Here is a 15635-nt window from a genome sequence, read left to right on the forward strand (position 1 = left end):
TGATAATATCCATCTTTCTGGAAAAAGTACTCAAGTCATTGTTATTTGGTGGTTTAACATTTCGGACAATGCATATCCTGGTTTCCCAAGACCAGATTCAATCCCACACTCTCCTGTAGGAATCCAATCGTGATTTCAGTCCGGTATAATGATTATACTGGGGTGTAAACCAAGAAGCATCAATGATTTCAGGATCTCGGGATCAAGACGGGCCGAAACAACCTCAATCGGGTTAGCGTCACCGACGTCCATCGTAATTGCGGAGAAAGATTAATGCCTGAGGGAACCACGTTCTCCTTCCCCCCAAACCCACCCAAGCTTTCCATCCCCGTTATGTTTGCTCCATGAGGCCAGGCGCCTCATCGGCCAATTTTTCACCTTGCCATCTTTCTCTCTAGAATCCGATCAATCTGAGAGACATGATTCACCTATTCGAGGGTGTACTTTTAACTTATTCCTAATTATTTGACGTGTGGGTCCCTGCGACCAAACACCTTGATCATGGTTGGCACAAGGAATACGGCCTACGCGGAGGAGAGCGCAGAGGTCAAGGTGTTGTACGCCAACCTCGAGAAGCTCAAGCTCCTTACGAAGAAGATCCAAGGCTCCATGGTTCGCCTAGAGACCGGTGGAAACGTAGTGAAAAATGCCATCGGTCCCATCTACAGCAACACGCAATCTCTCCAGATCACCAACACCAACATTGACAGAGTCAATGAGGCAATCGAACGGCTCCGTCAGCCTCTCGATGCGAAGAGGGGAGAGGAAGGCATCATTCGCGCTGGGTATGTTGTGCTGTGGAATCCAAAAGGAGCGCATCTAATCAGACTCTCTCCAACAGACCTCAAAGCGCCGGCCTGCCCCAATACCTGTCAGCCCTTAGACGGGTGGAAAAGGCACTCGTGGACCTCAACTCGACTAATATGCGGTCGAACGAAAAAGCGATCTCCGATTTGACCTCGTTATTATCCATCGGTTCCACCCAACTTCAGGACCTGCTCCGTGGCAAGTTAAGCCAATACGTCGGGCCTGTCGAGCCGCTACATTATCTGACAAAAGGTACGCCCTTGCTGCTCCCAGCTACCATTCATCAGTGATCGCGACGCTTACGCATACTGTGCAAATTAGAACTACCATTCCCGTCGATCCCGCAGGAAGAACTCGCCATATTGGGGCCTATCTGCTCCACCCTCGACTCAGTGGCGGCATTAGGACCCCAGCGTGGTGAAGGTGGCAATCCGGCTGTCAGAATATACGCTGAGATCCGTGGTGGATACGTTACATCAAACTTGCAGAACCTCGCGACTGCATCCCTGAATACCGTCAAACGGAGGGCTACCGACGGTCCCTATAAACAAGGCACAAACGGAATCGGGATTTATTCGAATGCGCTGGAAAATTTCATTTACGCCGAACATGAGATCCTTTCGCGCATATTTACGGGCGAACAACGAGGCCTGGCTCTGCAGGCTACGTGTCGTTCGGCGCTGACCGAATACTCCAAAACCCTGCGGGAACTCAATCAGTACATCCGTGCCAATCTCATGACCGATTGTTTTCTGGCCTTCGAGATTATTGACATTGTAACCGCCATGTCTTATCGTGTCGACTCCAAAACGGGCGAGCTCAAAAGCTTGTTCATCGAAGCTCTCAGACCCGTCCGTGAGACCGCCAAATCCTCGCTTTCGGAACTGATCGAGGAGACAAAGCGGAAAGCGGGAGCTATCACGATGCTGCCGCCGGATGGAGGACCCGTACCTCTGGTCCATGAAGTGATGAACTCTCTCATCACATTGACTGCATATTCAGGCCCATTGGCTTCGATCTTGACTTCGCTGGGAGACGGAAATTGGCGGTCCACGTCCAATGTACCCAACCCTACACCCTTGGACGTCAGTCCGGACAGCTCGACACTTTTATCACACTTCATCCTGGATATGATCGAAACCATGATGGTTGCTCTTGAAGCGCGGGGGCGAACATTTCACCGCTCCAAAGCCGTGCAGGGTGTGTTCCTGTCCAACATATTTTGCATCGTCGACCGCTCTATTCGGCAGAATCCGGAACTGGCCAAGTATTTAGGGTCTCCGGACAGCATCGCGCGAATCGACAGCTTCCGCAAGCGTGCCACCTCCACCTACCTGGATGCCTGGAAGGAGCCCTCGCATTACCTGCTGGATGTCCAGTATACGTCGCGGGGGGCACGTCCCGCATCGAGCGGCGCAGTCGACTCCAGCGCCATTGTCAAGGCCCTCCACTCCAAGGATCGGGACGCAATCAAGGACAAATTCAAGGCGTTCAACGCTAGCTTTGATGAGCTGGTGTCGCGCCACAAGTCACTCTACATGGAACGAGAGGTGCGCGGAGTACTCGCGCGAGAAGTGCAGGGCGTCCTGGAGCCTCTCTATGCCCGCTTCTGGGACCGCTACCACGAGATCGACAAAGGCCGGGGCAAATATGCCAAGTACGACAAGAACAGTCTCGCTGCACAATTAGCTGCTTTGTCATAGGACTGGGCTCCGGGGTTGATGTGGGGTCAAGAACCCGATGGGATGGGATGACTACTTAGCTATATCTACCTATTGCGATCCTGTCAAGCTCTGATAAAGTAATAATATAATAATGTCCACCACTGAAAGTCAATGTTATATTCACCTTCACGATCCGCTTCCATATCCGGGCTGATCGAAAACTCACGATGAACCCCTCCAGATAACGTGACTGATAAGCGGAGCCCCGCTAGCGTCAAGATTGTCCCGCCGCAAAATTTCCCATCGATCCTCCACACATTCAAGAGCCCCTCTCCTATCTGTTCTCCTTTCCTGTCGCTCAATTCGTCGAGGAAGCCTCTCAATTCCAATCCGACAGGATGTCCTCCAGCAATGATGTCTACCAGACTCCCCTCAACTCGCGGTACTCGAGTAAGTCACCCCACGGGTCGATCGATTCGCCGATCCCGGTTTCGGACTAATAGGGTTTATGCGTATAGGCAATGAGATGAAGTACCTCTTCTCCGCCAGGAACCGCTTCTCTACCTGGCGACAGCTGTGGCTCTGGCTGGCCGAGTCTCAAAAGGGTATACTTGTCTAGTGTCCACCGATTCCAATGCGTCGTGTGTTAACCGGTTGCGTCAGAGCTCGGTCTCCCTATCACCGATGACGCCATTTCCCAGATGAAGGCGCATACTACGATCCAGGACGAGGAGTTCAAGGTTGCCGCGGAGGAGGAAAAGCGCCGGAGACACGATGTCATGGCCCACGTCCACGCGTACGGACAGGTCGCCCCGGCTGCGGCGGGCATCATCCACTGGGGTGCCACCTCGTGCTACTGCACGGACAACGCCGATCTCATCTTCCTCCGCGACGGTCTCGACATCCTGATCCCCAAGCTGGCCGTCGTTATCGATAAGCTGTCTGCATTCGCGCAGGAGTACAAGGACCTGCCTTGTCTCGGCTTCACGCACGGACAGCCTGCCCAGCTCGTCACGGTTGGCAAGCGGGCGTGCCTGTGGATCCAGGATCTGCTCATGGATCTGAGGAACTTGGAGAGGGCCCGCGATGACCTGCGTTTCCGTGGTGTCAAGGGTACCACCGGTACTCAGGCTTCTTTCCTCCAGATCTTCGAGGGTGATCACGGTAAGGTCGAGCAGCTGGACGAGCTGGTGACCGAGAAGGCTGGGTTCAGCTCTGCTTTCATCATTTCCAGCCAGACGTACTCCCGCAAGATCGACGTTGATGTTGGCAACGCCCTGGGCTCCTTCGGTTCCACTTGCGAGCGCATTGGCATTGATATCCGCCATCTCGCCATGCTCAAGGAGCTTGAAGAGCCTTTTGAGAAGGACCAGATTGGCAGCAGCGCGATGGTACGTAACACACTGCAGGCTTTAGGGATACAATCTGACATATTACAGGCCTATAAGCGCAACCCGATGCGCTCTGAGCGTCTCTGCTCCCTGGGAAGACACCTTCAGAACCTGCCCAAGGATGCCTTGGACACCTACTCGGCGCAGTGGTTTGAGCGCTCTCTGGTGAGAACTGTTTTTTTCTTTTGTCTCATAGTAACAGGTGTGCTAACTGCGTCTAGGATGACAGTGCTATCCGCCGTATCAGCGTCCCGGAGCTGTATCTCACCGCGGACGCTTGTCTCATCCTGCTGAGTGAGTGTTATCGACTGATATTGGTGGAAGCGCTAACCACATCCCAGACAACGTCACCTCTGGCTTCGTCGTCTACCCCGAGGTCATCAGACGTCATGTGAACGACGAGCTTCCTTTCATGGCCACGTAAGTCATCCTCTAATCCTTATATTCGAGATCACAACTAACATCTGATCAGTGAGAACGTAAGCTTGCGAATCCTCCCAGTCCTGTAAACAATTACTTACAACAACAGGTCATCATGGCCTGCGTCAAGAAGGGCCTTTCCCGGCAAGACGCGCATGAGGAAATCCGTAAGTGTCTCCTGTCCCCTATCTCACCTACACCTCCCATCCTAATCCGATAAATCACCACAGGCGTCCTCTCCCACCAAGCCGCCGACAACGTCAAGAAGCACGGCCAGGACAACGACCTGCTCGAGCGCATCCGCCGCACCGAGTTCTTCAGCCCCATCCTGGGCGAGCTCGAAACCCTCCTCGACCCGAGCACCTTCGTCGGCCGCGCCCCGCAGCAGGTTGAGAAATTCGTCTCGACAGAGGTCAAGCAGGTTCTTAAGCCTTATGAGTCCCATCTCGCCAAGGCGGAGACGTCTGCTCTTCATGTCTAAGTACATCACCACACTACAACATTTACATACAACAATGTACACGTCTACATAACACATTTATACACGAATTCAGTTGAATCTAATGACTTGGTCACACGCTCATCCACATTATCGCCATTGTCTTATAAACAGGCGTTATAAAAGCCAGAAGAAAAGCAAATACCATCTCACCATCAATCATGGTGTATCCTCTATCTTATCTTCTTCCTTCAATGCAAACCCACTGGTCATGCTGATTCAGCAATCAATGATTGCCATAATATCCTTGTGACATTTACAAAAATCCAAGCCGGGCTGGGGCCGTCTGTATCATAATCAGCTAGCCAAAACAAAAGCAGACTCGATGATAGTTATCCAGTACACATTCGTATAATTCTTCACATTCACTGTGCTACTGATAGTATCTATCTATCAGGCAAACATCCACAAACCAGTCTCCAAGCTAGCTCAATCAGCAAAGCAACTATACAATAACCAGACAAGCCATGCATCCAATCCAGTACCACCTACCTTACCTTCACACGTACTACGTAATACCCCTACGCTGTCCTCTCCCCGCTTCCACCCCCTGCCACGGTAACGGTCTGATAAGGCCCAGCCCAGCTGATCCTGGTATGTTACTATCCTGCGATCTACTGTATTACATTGCACTGTACTGGGTTAGGTCCTTTACTATCTGGTAGGTAGGTACATAAGTGGGTGAATATGAAAGAGTATTACTTGGGGTAGGCAATTAGGGAGGTAGGTAGGTATGTAAGTAGTAGAGGTGGATTCCTAGTCACAACGACATTCTATCATATTATACCCATCGTTTCTCTCTCTCTCCGAATAAGTAATTAGCTAGCTAGCCAGCTAGATGGCCGCATACATGCCCCCCTACCTAACAAACCGACAAACAGACCGACATAAAACACCCACCCCAAGACCAAAAAAAGGGAGCAATATCTACCCTCCTCCCTACCACGCCTCTGTTTTCCAACTAGCTTTTTTCCCACCTCGGAGAATTCTTTCTTTTCTTTTTCCCTTTAAGTTTGGTCATGTCGTACAGAATGTGTGTGGTGCATACAAACATACATAAATACATACTCCATGTTGTACAAAGATGCAGCCAAAGGTTGGTTGTATTGCGTGGGTGGTGTGACTAGCTTTGCGTCTGGTAGGTAGGTAGGTAGGTAGTAATTTAATGGGGAGTTGAGGTTATTGCTTCACCTGTGAGAGTAGTAGTTGTTTGATTTGAATATGCATTGTATAGGTATGGATGGTGTTGTTGGAGGGAGCAAAAACTGGAGAATGAATAAGGTATAGGTAGAAAAGGGAAAATGGAAATGGAAATGGAAAATCTCATGCAAAAGGAAATAAAAAGGCAGTTCTATTCCATGGCATGTCTTGATAAACGTGAATTGAACTCCATAAAACCAAGAGCTGATAAAGCTAGGATTTACTCTATAAGGCCCGTCCAGATCATGCTGGGTATCTCCAAAACAAAGCACCTATAGGAAGGGGAGAGAGGTTAATTCAAAATATATACATATCCTATTTTCTCCAACTTTTCAGATCGCACCTGGTGCGTGCAAGATTCAATAAACGAACTTCTCTATTTAGGAATATCAGACAGACCACCGCCATCCAAATGCAAATAACCCGGCCAGCGGTAACTCCGCGGAGTCCAGTCAGACCAGGCGTCAAAGTCTCTATCAAAATTCTGCAAGCGCTTTAGTAAATGAGTGTGACACAGATCAACACGACCGGGACAGGCGACACGGTCTGGCGACCACCAGATCATTAACCTAATTAGAACAGATGCAGGCGGGGAAATGAACGAGCAGGGCAGGAAATGGACATACCTATCTGTGTAACGGACGAAACTCAGCAATCAGCCAATTCGGTGAAAGACGTCATTCATATGCGATATCAACCCCCGGATGGGAAGACCATTACCCCCCGGACGGAGAGAGGACAGACTAGAGGGCGGCCAGCCAATTGAGGATCTAGAGCAGATACTGGTCAGTTTTCCCGGTATGTACTAGCTATCCTTTGGAACGGAGCATACCATCATCGCTTGCATCACAGCGACCTTCTCGCCGTAATGCACGCCATCCCAACTGTCGGCCTGCAGGGTGGCGTTGTACATGCCAAGCGACTCGACCCCCTTGCCTCGAGCGGCGTCCGATGCATCCAGGGTATATTGCCAACTGCGGGCGCGCACGTTGTCGCCCGGGGAATTTTGGTGACCGGGGGAATTGGGCCCAACCCAGAGGAACGGCATGTCGCGTCCACTCGACTGGGCTGACGCCAGCCATTCGTCCATGCTGCTGCGGGCGGTCGACAACGAATGCGAGGTTGAGAGCGACAGGCTGTGGATCACCGGGACCGGTCGGCTCTTCCCGGTGGCCTGGGAGACCCGGAGACGAAACGTCTCGTGGGCATTTTTGGAAGCGGGCGAGCCGGTGATGGGCACAAAGCCGTGGGAGACCCCTTGAGACCAAGGCCGGTTAGCAGCGCAGAACGTGGGCACTCGACTAGGAAGGGGAACACGGCACTCACGAGTTGAACACCGGTACGGGCTCCGTTCCGCTGCGGGACCGTCCTGTTGATACGCCTGGTCGCTGGAGGTAATCCGCAGTGGGGCACACAGAGGGCTAGTGAATTGCGAATCGCATTTGCACTTCTCCGCCTGGTCCTTGCTGAATTTCCAATCTTTGAGGGAGCCAGATTCCAGGTTCTGGCGGAGGAGGATGTTAAATCCCGCATAGATGTCGGCCAGGGACTCGTCGCCAATGAAAATCACGCCGTCGAATTTCTGCAGGACGTCACAGGCTTGGGAGACGGAAAACCAGCGATAAGAGCAGCCTGATAGGCGCATGTCGTCAGTTGCGGGCGGCAGGGTCCTCGGGTCACCGGGAGGAGGCCGGAGGCCCATTCCCCTCGGCTTCCGACGAAGGGGAGAACGGAGGAGGTGACACTTCTGTGATCGACTTACCTTGGGAGGTATAGGCCGCATCAAACCCATGTCGGCCACCGTTGCTCATGGCATTGAGCAAGGAGTCGCGGGTCTGGCAGTACAGTTTGGTGTCCTGCGGCGGCTCGAAGAGTGACAGCGAGGAGAGGCCACACTGACGATGACCTGCATATTCAGCCAGAAAGCTGCGATCGGGATTGGTTAGAGCCGCTCCTTGACGTGACCCGCGGACGGGTCGGTTATCCGAGGCTCACTCACTCATGGTTGGGGCCCGCCAGGGTGATGGGGAAGGTCTGGGAGGGGCTGAAGGGGAGATAGAAGATATCACGGATGAGCCAGACGATGTAGAAGACGCCCAACACCCACAAGGAGGCCATTAGCTTGTAGGTGGAGGAACGCCAGGTGACTCTACGGATTAGCCTCCGGCCGTTGGGGCCCTCGATCGGACCGCGCCGCGGGGGCTGATGATTCTGCTGCATGCTGGAAAATGGATATGCAAACGCTTCGTTCATCGAGGAGGACGACGCTAGCGACTCGCTATTGGATGCGCGACGACGAGACATGGTTCTTTTCAAGCTGCTTACATCGACCCGCAGCGACTGAGGAGGTGGAAGTATAAGGAGAGATCTAAATTGGCTGACGACGGGAGATGCATCTGCCAGAGGCCTGGTGCGACTTTTTTTCTTCTTCTCTGATGCTTCTTGATTCTTCTCGTCCTCACTTCCTCTCTTTCTTGTTTTTATTTTTATTTTTTCTTTTGGTTTTCCTGTGTGATCACTTGGTTTCCTAATCGGGTCGAAGGGAACCAGGAAGCGAGGGAAAAAGAAGCCCGAAAGGGAAAATCAATAATAAGAGGAGAGGGATGAAAGAAAGGAGGAAAAAAAATAGAAAGAAGAAGGGAGACTGAAAAGGACTTGGAAGAAGTAGAAAAGGAAAAGGCCGAATGAACGAAGAGCGAGGAGAGAGAGAGAGAGAGGAATGAGGAATTCAAATCCCCAGAGAAGACGACAAGAAAGAAGAAGAAGAATGACACTTCCACACTAGGCCAAGTTGTGACTGTAGTCGATGGAAATAGTCAATAATCACGATCATTAATAGAGAAGCACCAGAACACTTGTTGGTAATTATAATAATTTTTGGATTGATGTTCTATTGGTTTTAATTCTGTATTTGTCTCCAGATTTGAACTGTCATGCGACCTGTTCTTGTTCTGTTGTTCTTTCTTTCCATTCGATAGTCTTCCTGAGGTCGGATTTGACCGTTGAGATTCGTTCTCTCTTTCCCTCTTCTTTCTTTCTTTCTTCCAGTTGAAACTCTTTTGACCTCTTGGTTGACAACTATTATTTTAGCTTTGACTGATTTATTGTTGATCTCCAGAAATCACAAAATACACTGTCAATCCCGCCAATCTTATCCAAATCCAACCTCTACAGCCACTGCAGTCACCCCCAATCGGATATCTCATCGGGGAATTCCAAAGAAAAGGGGAGAAATCCGTCGGGGAACGAATCCAAGAGAAAAAAAAAATCAACAAAAAAAAGAGGGGGAGGGGAAGACAACGAAAAAAAAGACAACGAGAGGATCAAGAGGGGCAACGACTTTCCAACTGGAGCCAGCTACGGATTCGAAATTTGGCATCAACGGCATGAGGGCCAAAAAGGCAATGGACCTGGAGCGTTTTTTGCGGATCCTCTCTAGACTTTGGTCGATTTAGCCTCCTACCAGTACGTTCTCTGTTTCCTTCTCCGTCGTTCGCTTGTCTGTTTCTCTCCTCTCACGATGTACAGGGTACGCCTATTGGTCTTTCGATGTCGGTACCTTCGTCAGTGCGACCAATTCCATTCGACGCCGAATCTAAATCCGCAGAGAACAAATGAAATCTATGAACCCAATCAAAATCATAATAACTGTAAATAATGCCAAGAAGGAAGAACCGTGTGGCTAGAACAAAAATACCCGACTTGGGCGATGATCGTGCAAGTCCACAATAATGCCGGTTTGCGCCATCCATTCCTGCCCGTCAAACTGACGATGACGATGCACGGCTAGTTGGATTTTCCCCCGGTTAATCCCTTCGCATGATTTTCATGAACAAGAAACACGAAACGAAACGAATAAAGAAAAGACAGAAAAAGAGGGAAGAAATAAAGAGAGAATGAAAAGAGTTACGAGTCAGGCCCACTCCAATTTTCGACAATACGTCGGTGGACCTTCAAGATCCCAACCAATGCAACGTCTGGACAATTTGAAACAGACTTCGAACAACAAGATACCGCGCTGCATAAAAAGTCCTTGACAATTTCATCATTCCGAGACTATACTATTTACCAGAAGCGAAGTGTATCAACCGGGGGTCTTACACAAAACATACACATATAGAAGCTTACACATATCAATCCTTCCAGTGGGACGGTCGAGGATTGAGTTCCTCTCATGATCCCGAGGGAATATACTTGGAGAGTGGATGTTTTGACGTGTTATTGTCTACTCGACTGGCTAGCGATCTTCTGGACCTTTTTGCCCCCTCCGACCCCATTTGTTGCTACCCAAAACGATTTTCGGCCCTAGACGTCCATCGACAAGGGTTGTCACCGCCAACAAACCAGATGGAACGGAAAAAGAAATATCAAAGAAGGAAAAAAGAAAAAAGAAAAGAAAAGAAAAGAAAAAAAGACGTCGACGACGCACTGCCCGCTGCACGATGATGCTCCAGACAGGACAGCATGGAATAAGGGCAGCCAGTCGGGTCCGCTGACGGGGAGATTCACAAATGACGATAATTCTGGCTGGTGGGTCATCCAGGCGTCAATGGCAAAAGAGTCTAGCAATATAGCTGCTCAGCCCTCCACCGCTAGAAAGATTTTCAACCGCAGGGACCAAAGTACCCTCGATGAAAGAGAATTTGGGGAAGATGATGATGTGATAAGGATATCATGAGGAGATGATCATTCAATTGACAACGCTGATCCCACACTAGGTAAACCAGTAGGTACTAGGCACCCAACATGGCGAAGAACCACCACCAAACCATGAGGTTTCACCGTCTAGTAGCGAACGGTCGACACGATTCTAAATCTGGGCCAAGAGCGCCGGCGTGGGCCCGAGACCTAGATCCTGGTAATGACTGCGCACTCTGTAACTTTGCCACAACAAGCATCATCTCGGAGACGGTACCTACGGATACTACTACCTCCTATCTGCCCTGAGGGGCCGGCTCCGCGTCCCTTTGAACGTGCCGGTCAAGCCAAGAACCATGAACTGTGGGGATTATCGCTCTGGACTTGTACCTAGGCAGAAGCCACCTTTGGTTTTCCCTTGTTGCTTTCTTTAGCCTGCTTGGATTCTTTGATCTTCCCCCTTTTTTCTCTCTCAAACGGTGTTGACTGGCAGCCTCGTCACAGTGGCGCTGATCGAACGGTCAATCACACGCTTCATAATTGAATATTGGCCATCCCGATCGAGTATTCCGAAGCATCACTGGAGTGACTGTTGGATGAATGATATCTACCTAGATACGGATACTACCAATATCAATCGTCTGATTGGCTGCGGTCTTCCATGCTGGACTAGGCAGCTCGACACGAAGCTCGGCCTGGCGACACATCAAATCTCCCACGACCTGGTTGCAACATCCCGGTACTCCGTCCTCGGCTGTTGTTTCCTTTCTCTATGGTAGTTGGGACGGTAGGGGCTCGACCGCTACATGGGTAGTGTAATGGACGAAAGATTTGTTGGAGATTGTGGGGATTGGTCATCATCATCATTTTTTCGATCTGTCCCCAGGATTAGGTCATACTGAATTGTCTTTTAAGCTCTCGTTCCCCAGATTTATACGAGTAGATGTACGCTGTGGGGTTCAAATAGTGCTTATATAGAGGATGGAGGGAAGAAGACACACCGAGCCTTGGCATGCTCCAAGACCCAAGTCTGAGTTCTCGCTATGAACATAGCAGGCATATGCGATATGAGCATACCTCACCCACTCCCTGAAAGCAGACGACACTTGGGCCTGGTGAATCTATTTTCACCAAGCATGACATTTACAAGTTATTGCACATCCCAACCGATAAGCAGTCAAATGAGAATTGCCACAAACAAAGCAAAGAACCATGCTAATTTAAGTCTTACACCCAGATATAACCCCGTGGCATGATGTCCTTCATAGTATAGTACGGACTATGGAGCAATTCCTGCAGACTACAGTCCACGGCTCAACTTAGCGTCTCCACCAGACAGTGTCTACTATCTCCGACCGAGTCCACACAACGGCCGAGGGTTTCCCGTTCGATCGCTGTCTCTCCTTCAACATGTTTGGAGTCAGGCATAACTATAACGATGTCACGGACACACGGCTAAGTAACCCACTTATTAAGCCCGATCTACGGGATAGGCAATGACGTTGTTGATCGGTTTGAGAACTAACCAGATTGATGTCGGTAGACTGCATGATAGTTTTTGAGGCGACTATATACTAAGCAATTTCAACATCTACTCCAAACTCTCCCTCAAATGTTTTCAAAAATGCTTGAACAACTGAGATACCGAAGAAGAACTGTTCGGACGAAAGGGAAGCTTCGGCTCACGGGCTGTCACGTTCGCATGGGCGATCCAACCAGGTCACCGATGAACAGAATCAGACCATGGTTCTCACTAGTGTGGTGCACTGATCAATCCTCCTTGGTTTTACTTGACGATTCTCTATCGATGAGTTAGTAATGGACCATCCCAGACATAATCAAGACATAGGAATAAGATCATACGAATGAATCCAGACAGTGGATCAACAGGAGATGGATCGGCGGCGAAATGACTTCACGTTTGCTGGACTTTGCTGGACTTCCCTCGGCCCTGCACGGGATCAACCCCCCCACACGTGACTGGGAACACCCCGGGAATTCGGGTCTCCGCAGCAGCACGAGAATGAGCAGAATGAGAAGAGTCATCATACCCCATTTCTTCTCTTCTTCCATTTCTTCTCTTCTCTTCCTCCCCTCCAATCTATCCTAAACCATTGACCCTTCTCTCTTCTCCTCCCCCTTTCTTCCTATCTCTCTCTCTTCATTCTTCCCTCACCCCCTCACACACTCCCCTCTGTCAATCTCCCACTAGTCCTTCCTCCGTTCCGAGCTCGTGGAAGCGGAGAGTCCAACCTCGGCAGTCAATTTCACTTTCCTTCTCTCCCCATTCGCCCTGCCTTTCTCCCCTCCTCCTCATTCTCCCCCATTGCACCACCTAACTTCTATCCATCCTTTTTGATTCCGCTCATATCAACGATCGCTTCTGCTGGATTATTCCAGTGATCAATCCGTGTGACTCCAGGCCGCGAGGCCTGAATAGCACCCATCATGTGGAAACCGTCGGAGAGACTGATGGACACCATCAGACATTATGCCAGCTTTCCTGCCACCGGCGTCTCTCTCCGGCAGATGGTCCAATTTGGCGACCGTCCATCAACAGGTACGTTTCCGGTTTGGTTCACTCGCGACGCGAATGCAGCGTGATGGGAAAATCCCCCCTCCCCCCTCCCAATAATGACGGACGATCGCTGATCGCCCTCCTATCAGGCACTCTCTTCCGTGCCTCGCAGTTCTTGTCCGAAGAACTTCCCATCCGATTGGCTCATCGCGTTCAGGATCTGGGCGAGCTTCCAGATGGATTGAGTGAAATGCCCTCCATCAAGAAGGTCCAGGACTGGTATGCGCAGTCGTTCGAGGTTTGACCCACCCGCTCCCCCTTCCCTTCTGCCGCCCCCTCCCGGCCTGTGGCGTTCTAACCGTTGCGCACAGGAAATCATCACCCTCCCGCGACCCTCCCTCACCCAGGAAGTCAAAGCCCGCCTGATGCGACCGAACCGAATCAATGGGGGCCAGTCTAAAATTCTCTCCGAGACCACCCAGAACCCCAGCGTCAAGGAGGGCCAATACCGCTCCTCCCCCAGCTCGGCGGTGCAACATAACACCAATGGGAAGGGTGTGGCGGTGCGGAGATATTTCGTTCCCTCCGACGATCAAGGCAACTGGCCCCCGGAGCTAAACGACTACAACGAACGCTTCTCCAAGACCTTGCAGCAGATCAAACGGCGACACGACGGCGTGGTGACCACCGTGGCCCAGGGCATCCTGGAATGGAAACGGAAACGCCAGCGTCTGCAGATCGACTCCACCGTTCAGTCCTTCCTCGATCGCTTCTACATGTCCCGCATTGGTATCCGCATGCTCATCGGCCAACACATCGCCCTCACGGAACAGACCCACGTTCGCCACCCGCACTATGTCGGGATCATCTGCACCAAGACCAACGTGCGGGAGATCGCGCTCGAGGCCATTGAAAACGCTCGCTTTGTCTGTGAGGACTACTACGGTCTCTTTGAAGCGCCCAAGGTTCAGCTCGTCTGCAAGGAGGACCTGAACTTTATGTACGTTCCGGGACACCTCTCGCATATGCTATTTGAAACCTTGAAGAACTCGCTGCGCGCCGTGGTGGAGACATACGGCGCCGACAAGGAGGCGTTCCCCGTCACCAAGGTAATAATCGCCGAAGGCAAGGAGGACATCACGATCAAGGTCACCGACGAGGGTGGCGGCATCCCGCGTTCCGCCATCCCCCTGGTGTGGACGTACATGTACACCACCGTCGAGCAGACGCCCAACCTGGACCCGGACTTTGACAAGAGCGACTTCAAGGCTCCCATGGCCGGGTTTGGCTACGGACTGCCCATAAGTCGTCTGTATGCGCGCTACTTTGGTGGTGATCTGAAGCTGATCAGCATGGAGGGGTGAGTTCTCTTTTTTTTTTTTTTTGTTGTTTCTGCCGTCATCGACTAATATGTGACAGGTACGGAACGGATGTGTATCTGCACCTCAATCGGCTCTCCTCGAGCTCGGAACCCCTCCAGTGACAATTACCAGTCATGAGGGATGGTCGTGTTCGGTTCACCACTTCCCATAGACTCCATCCATCTTACCTGGAGCCTGACCCACCGACATCCCAAGGATTGACGCCGATGAATATCGAAGCAGCTCGCGCTCGACTGCGGACGCGGGAAGTCTCAGAGCGCAAACAGGTCGGCGATGCGGAGAGCCGTCTCAACGCTTAGGAGTTAAATTCAGCCAACACGGATGCTGGCAACCTTATCCTGTTTCATTGCTGGGATTGGCAAAACAAAAGGCCACGCCAACCTAGCGAGCGACCGCCGCACCGCATCATTCAGTGTTTCCAATTTAGCGCTACCATCGCGCTCCCACACTTACACCCACTCACATCAACACTCACACAAACACTCACGCCCGGGGGGGCCCATCATGTGAACATGAACACCATGGGCAGACATCACGGGATATTATCTCTAGAGGGAAACCCCCTTGGATGGAGACCATCTACTATAGGCAGACACAACCCTGCAAGGTCGAAGATACGATCAAACACTTGGAATTAGGCATGTTAATTTCCAAACGAAAAATGCAACCAACAATAAATTCAAAAATGCAATTCTCTAAAAGCATCGAAATATGAAAATAAAACGGATAGTAAGGAACAGCCGTTTGATAGATATGACCATTGTGCCTGATACGCATCTTGTTATTTGCTTTCTTCTGTCTGAGCTAGTTTCGGTGATCTCAAAGTTATCCATTGTTTAGTAGGATGGTAAGTAGGGATGGATTTAGGATGTGTTGTGGGTATAGATTATAGCTGATAGCTTTGAGCGGGGGGATAGGATAGAAAGGACGCACCGGCAGGTGTTACAGTAATATGATATGCTCTAATCATGACTGACTTGACACTATCCAGTTATATAGAGTATGTAGATGGATGGATGGGTATCGAAGCAAAGGATGACAATCACACGCCGCAGCAAGATTTCTCAGAGAATAAGAAGAAAAGAAGAAAAAAAAAAGCAAAATACCAACGGCCAG

At 50.7% G+C, this 15635-nt stretch overlaps 3 protein-coding genes across 3 annotated transcripts; 2 read left to right on the forward strand and 1 right to left on the reverse strand.

The window, feature by feature from the left end:
• Positions 1-501: 501 nt before the first annotated feature.
• BDW47DRAFT_116586 (Cullin repeat-like-containing domain protein) lies at positions 502-4763 on the forward strand (the record flags this gene model as incomplete). The annotated part of the gene is made up of 11 exons (XM_024814954.1): positions 502-785; positions 842-1059; positions 1129-2478; positions 2713-2824; positions 3021-3076; positions 3135-3862; positions 3911-4027; positions 4065-4066; positions 4187-4282; positions 4364-4449; positions 4513-4763. 11 exons carry the CDS (start codon positions 502-504, stop codon positions 4761-4763), a joined length of 3300 nt encoding a protein of 1099 aa, XP_024673548.1.
• Positions 4764-6226: 1463 nt separating this feature from the next.
• Positions 6227-8755, reverse strand: BDW47DRAFT_103223 (uncharacterized protein). Its single transcript, XM_024812027.1, has 6 exons — positions 7981-8755; positions 7744-7907; positions 7308-7613; positions 6814-7238; positions 6608-6751; positions 6227-6527 (listed from the first exon to the last, which is right to left on the reverse strand). The coding sequence occupies exons 1-5, from the start codon at positions 8283-8285 to the stop codon at positions 6725-6727; spliced, it is 1227 nt and encodes a 408-aa protein (XP_024673549.1). The 5' UTR covers positions 8286-8755; the 3' UTR covers positions 6227-6527; positions 6608-6724.
• Positions 8756-12880: 4125 nt separating this feature from the next.
• Positions 12881-14730, forward strand: BDW47DRAFT_13680 (PDK/BCKDK family protein kinase). Its single transcript, XM_024818295.1, has 4 exons — positions 12881-13179; positions 13287-13435; positions 13509-14497; positions 14557-14730. The coding sequence occupies exons 1-4, from the start codon at positions 13068-13070 to the stop codon at positions 14618-14620; spliced, it is 1314 nt and encodes a 437-aa protein (XP_024673550.1). The 5' UTR covers positions 12881-13067; the 3' UTR covers positions 14621-14730.
• Positions 14731-15635: the final 905 nt, after the last annotated feature.

Source organism: Aspergillus candidus (assembly GCF_002847045.1).
Source record: "Aspergillus candidus strain CBS 102.13 unplaced genomic scaffold BDW47scaffold_13, whole genome shotgun sequence".
Taxonomy (NCBI): Eukaryota; Fungi; Ascomycota; class Eurotiomycetes; order Eurotiales; family Aspergillaceae; genus Aspergillus; species Aspergillus candidus.